This window comes from Sprattus sprattus (assembly GCF_963457725.1).
Source record: "Sprattus sprattus genome assembly, chromosome: 16".
NCBI lineage: Eukaryota > Metazoa > Chordata > Actinopteri > Clupeiformes > Clupeidae > Sprattus > Sprattus sprattus.
The window spans coordinates 19212641-19218640 of record NC_137914.1 but is presented as its reverse complement, the minus strand read 5'-3'; the positions used below and the strand labels follow the sequence as shown (position 1 = coordinate 19218640).

At 45.2% G+C, this 6000-nt stretch overlaps 1 protein-coding gene across 1 annotated transcript in view; it reads right to left on the bottom strand.

The window, feature by feature from the left end:
• LOC308377008 (cadherin-4-like) overlaps positions 1-6000 on the bottom strand; it is a gene marked incomplete at its 5' end in the record, with an annotated part of 304531 nt that overhangs the window by 59914 nt on the left and 238617 nt on the right. Inside the window, one exon of the mRNA XM_080853540.1 lies at positions 4245-4389. Within this exon, the coding sequence (XP_080709666.1) occupies positions 4245-4389 (145 nt within the window). The remainder of the gene's footprint in view (positions 1-4244; positions 4390-6000) is intronic.

Genomic DNA, 6000 nt, shown 5'->3' with positions numbered 1-6000 from the left:
TGGGCTACTCTCTTCATAGGTTCCCATCAGGGAATTCACTCTCCAATGTGTATATACAAACAAATGCTCAGCCATAACAGAAACAAGAGTTCAAAGTGTCAAAGAGTAAAAAAAAAAAAAAAAAAAAGAAACACAACAAAAAAAAACATGGATGACCAGAAAGAAAACAAAACAGCTACAGCTCTACCAGTGCCGTCTCATTAGGTCATTTACAGAGAGGTCTCGGTTCACTTCAACTCCCCCCTTCAGACCTAATTGCTCGAATGGAGCCCATCATTTCACTGACATAGTTGGACTGTGGATAATTGTAACTGCAACTTCTATTTCAAAGTTCATTAAGTCTCAAAGCAAGATTTGTCTACTGCCCGAGGAGAGTGGGGAGACAGAGAGACAGAAAGAGAGAGGAGATGAGAGCATTAAATGCAAAGAGAGTTTCAGAGAGGGAGAGAGAGAGAGAAAGAGAGAGAGAGAGACGGGGGGGATGAAAGACACGTCTGTGATGACGGTCACCCCTCTGTCGGAGTCGATGGTGTGTGAGATGCCTGCACGACGTCCGTGCTGGTGTGTGTATGTCCCCTGTGTTAATTTCATTAAACAGGCCTCTTAGCTGAGCTTAATGGGGACCTTTTGTATGGGCGTCCTGTACCGTGCCTGACGGGATTAGGTCCCCGGTCCCTCAAATGACTCTTTAATTTGGAAACTAATTCAGCTCTGTAATTGGCTTTCCACTGAAACCACTGGGGCTCAAAATTCAAAACGGTTTCTCTTTTTTTGTCCACCACAGACTCGTGAGTCACGCAACACTCGCAGTCAAGGCCACACTCCGAAACTCCAAGAACTCAACACTTTGGACCAACACTGATGGTCCATTTGTGTGTGTGTGTGTGTGTGTGTGTGTGTGTGTGTGTGTGTGTGTGTGTGTATGTGTTTGTGTGTGTGTGTGTGTTTGTGACTGTGTGTGCGCATGTATGTGAATAAATGTATACATCCAATATAATCAGTTTCGACCAAAGCTCTGTTTGAGCTAAGACCATGCATGCGCTCTGAGTATTGCAAATCAATGAATGTGTATGTGTGAGTGTGTGTGTGTGTGTGTGTGTGTGTGTGTGTGTATGTGTGTGTGTGTGTGTGTGTGGGTTTATCTAGAGTCTAGCACAGGTGATTCTGGGGTGAGGAGAAGCCTACTGCGCTGGGCAGGATTCCCAGCTCATCTGTCCTAGTCTCCGGCGGCACAGGAGCTCATAAAAACCAGAGGCTGTAAAATTACACCTCACTTCCATCATTTTCACCATGCTACATTTAATCCTCAACGTCCAATCACACACCCCAGACCCACGCCTTTATATCTGTGCCTTTTCTCAGCCTCTAAGAAAAACTAAAACTTTTTCAAAAGAGGAAATGAAAAGGGAAAAACTCATGTTAACTAATGTTTACACTGACTGACTTTAGGAAGATGCAAAATGATATTCCATCAAGCAAGTGAATTATCGATTCTCACCACACTGACTAAACTGAGAAGTCTGAGTGTGCGAGGGAGAGAACACTGCAGTGAATACCTCCTCCACCAGGGGTCACTGTGCTCTTCAGCAGTGGGCTCCACTTAAATTCCTTAGCACAAGGGACGACTCCCCTGCCTTCCCATGCACCACCCGCCACCATCTCAAACACTCACAGAAAGTTCTCCTCTGCCTTTGTCTTTGCTCTCTTTCAAAATCCCCCTTTCATGCTGTCATCTGTCTTTTCCCAGTGCTGCTCTTTCCCTAAAGGCTTCCGTGCATGCCTTAAGAAACAGACAGTGCGGAGCTTTTCTTTAAGACCATTTTTACACCTATTCAGACCTTGTGTAAACACGTCTTCATGACAGGGGGAAGATAAGTCAGTGAGCTGAAAGGAAATCTAAAATGCAAAAGGGATGGGGCCCATGCGTGTATCTTATCCAGATGTGCTGTCAGTGGTTCTGTTCTGTTCTTTTTATAGTCTTGAGGATGATAAATAGCAGAGGAAGAAGTGTGTGACTGTGAATAACTATGGAGAGGAAACAAAAATGGCAACTTAGGAGGAAGGAGGACAAAAAAAAAACGTGTTAAGTTTGCACATAAAAGTTTAAACCCAATTATCTTAGAGGCGCATGGAATGAGATTGGTCATTAGTGAATAGAGAACACAAAGTACAGGGTAAAGTGTGAACGAACACGCACGCACGCACACACACACTCAACACACACACACACATGCATTTCCTATCCACAGCACTTCCGAGTGCCATAAGAACCAATTTCATCATCCATGATGCAACAGTCTGCGCCTTGACAGAGATCATTATCCCAGCGCAGCCTCCCAGTACCAAAACAACAAGTTCACAAAATAACTTTACTTCCCCCAGATGTCCACAGATCCTTCCACACACTCCTCGACACACACACACAAAGGTTCAGAAGTGAGCCAAGACAGGAAGGCAGAAGGTGTCAAATAGAGAAAAAGGGAGTGAGAAGGAAAAAAGAGCGAGAGAGAGAGTGAGAGAAAGACCAAATGTGTTTGTGAATTGACATGAATGTGTTGTACTTCTGGGTTAGTTTAGCCTAATGAGCACTCATTGCCTAATGCAGTCAATTAGAGAAAAGGCACAAGTTTGGACTGTTTAAGCTCATCACCATGAAGTCAGACAACAGATGGCGGGAGAATATTTTTAACTTGTTATCTCCATCACACATTTAACTATAAAAATATCTCTCTCTATCTCACATTTCACTGTGAAAATGGGGCTGAACAAATTCCACTACGCTCATTTCATGAATAACAGCATGCAGAGATGGATAATAAGCATATTTTATGGTCTCTTTTGACTGCAAGCATAGATTGAAAATAATTAAGTAGATGGTAAATGGTTAGTCTACAATTCTGTCACACAGCCACTCACAGAAACATGTGATGTTTTGGTTCCTGATACATTTCTTTGTAGCGAAACTCGACTAATAAATTATTATCAGCCATACCAAGGTCATCCTATTTTGAATCATAATTCTTGGAAGGCATAACTTCAGAAAAAAATGTATTCCTTTTGTGGTTTTGAGTGTCAGTTTGAAATGTGAATCAAAACAAAACCTTAAACCCTCATGTTATGAGCTTTATGAGAATGACTGCTTAAAGCAGACCTGCAGAGGGCAAGTCTGAGGGGCCCTGGCCCTGCTGCAGTAGGGAGCCGAGGGGCACGAGGCCAGGGGAGCAAACCCCCCTAAGTGCTGACCCCAGCCCTGGCTGTCCATCAGCACTGCCCTCGGAGCCGGAGGCCCAGGGGCCGCACTGGAACCCCGGGCAGAATGTCAGGGAGCGGTGGAAATCAAGCTATATGTGTTTTAGGTGTGTCCGCGTGCTCGGCAGCAGGGCCACGGGACCCCGAGAGATGCTTTGCAGCCCAACCCCCCGGAGGCGAAGACCTCTCCTCCAGTTTCCCAGGATTCCTCATTCCTGCACGCTCACCTGCCCACTGTGGGCGTGGGACCTGCTCTGGGGGGTCGAAACACAGCACCAGATTTTGAGGCGCTGGCTAAGGGGGCGGTCAACACAATGCAGCCTTGTGTATGCAGTCCTCTGCATAGGCCTCCATATGACGCCAATTACACCAGGGGCAAACCTAACTGCACCCCTTCATACATACATACATACCTTCTCTCCCTCTCTCACTTTGTTCCACTTCATTCCTACACACTTGTTCCTCTTGATGGCTGATCACACCATTTAGAATACATTTAAAGCCCATGTATTTTCCAGTGGCCAAGTGTGAAGTGCTAATTAGGAGATAGCAAACAGCCTTCTATTTGAGTAGCTGCAGTTAATAAGGGAGTGGGAGACGCCCGGGACAGGCTCTCTCAGCTGCTCCTGATAAAGCCTCTAATCTCTCAACAGATCACCTCCGTTCTGCCCTCCCCACCGCGCTTTGAAGTGTTTCCTCCCTTCATCACTCCATTCCCATCTGTGTTTCACTCTCTTTCTTTGTCTCTTTTATGTTTTTGTCTTTTCTTCCATCTCTCTCTTTCTGTCCCCTCCTCCCTTGGTCTCTCTCTCTAACTCTTGTGATTGTTGTTACCTGCTCTGGAGTTTTTTTTCTGGTACTGAGACGTCCTTATGTCTCCTTCTCTCACTCTCTTTGTGTCCCCCCACACTCACTCTCTCTGTTCCCCTCTTATCTTTTTGTCTTTTCTCTCTCTTTCTGTCCCCTTGGTCCCTCTCTCTTGTGGTTACTCTTACCTGGTCTGGCATTCTCTGGTACTGAGCCGTTGTAGACCTGGTTCTGGAACTCAGGCCGGTTGTCATTCATGTCGATGACGTTGATGTAGAGGTCGATAGGCGTCTCCACCTGGATGCCATTCATATCCACTGCATGTGCTCGCAGCTGGGTGGACAGAGAGAGAAAGAGAGAGGAGTATGTTAAGGCTCACATTGACAGACAGCAACACAAGCGGCTAAATGACAGTCCTCGTCATGCTCTGAGGCATATATGCACTGATTGACATATACGCTCCAAAAAAGTGGAGTAGATAGTCGATTGCCTTTAGGCTACATGCACCCGAAACACAGAGGCCTGATAGCTTTTAGCATGAAAACGAACGTAATGGTAAACTTGTAAATAGATCATTGACACAGGTGCATGCACATGTGCACACACACACACACGCGTGCACACACACACACACACACACAGACACACACACACACACACACATACTTAGTTAGTTCTGGTCATATGTTGTGGTCACATTGTTTTGTTTGACCAAAGAGGAGAGCAGAAGGAGAGAGGGCCTGCTCTGACATTGGCTCCCGCTTGGGCACACAGGCCTGTGTGATGTGCCAGTTTGACTTGTGCTCGTCAGAGCGAGAGAGGAGGACAAACACACCGGAGGCTGGCGGGAGCTCGGACTACAGCGGCCCCTCCCTAGGCTCCCCACTAAGCCCGGCTGAATCTGCTTTCTAATAAACAAAGGATCTCTCCATCTGTGGGAACCGTCTGCGTGTACACACAGGCACACACAGACGCATGCACACACACACACATATGCAGGCCCAATTGCAAATATACAATGCGTATACAAAGCTATTGCGCACTGCATGACAAATTAAAACTGATACTCAAAGTTTAACACACACACACACACACACACACACACACACACACACACACACACACACACGCACACACACGCACACACACACACACACATATACACACACACACACACACACACACACAAACACACAAGGCTTTAAGTGCCTATGTCAGTGGCTCTAACTCAGTGGATGACTTCAGGCATGTGCTGCTGCCGCTCTACTGGCAAACAAGCCAAACCCATAATACATGAAAAATCACCACAATAATAAAATGAAACCCCTGTCACATAAACCATCACATAATACTTCACCTCTTTACTGACAGCCTCTTAAAATATGCAATTAATGAGCTTTTTTGTTAGAAAGATCATCTTTATGATATATCTTTCCTGCAGTTCTAATAACCAAACCACATAATGTCACAGTAAAAAGAAGTTAAGGACTTTAATACATTTTTTTCACCTAATTAAATGTGTATTATACAAAACCTGTTAAACTCAAACACTGCCCGGAGTTTTACACATTTCTGAGGGATTTCCACATTTTCTTTGTGGCTTGTTAACTCTGACCTTGCTGTTTTTCCCTCTCTCTCTCTCTGTCCTTTTTTTCTGAGAATCTGCTGTTGCAGAACCAGCGGTCTCTCTAATGAATCTTGGATTCCACTACAAAGTTTTGGCATTGCATTAACGCTGAAATCAATACCTCTGAAGGAAGACTCGACAGGAAGCCACTGCTCCCACGACATGAAAAATGAAAACAAAATGTTTGAATAAAGAGCAGAAAATATACATGAGCCTAAACGACCACAATATTACCCCATAAATAACATCCCCTCTGTCTTTGCCTGGAACGTCGACATCTGACAGCGGAAACCGATAGCTCTGATCACGGAAACTAC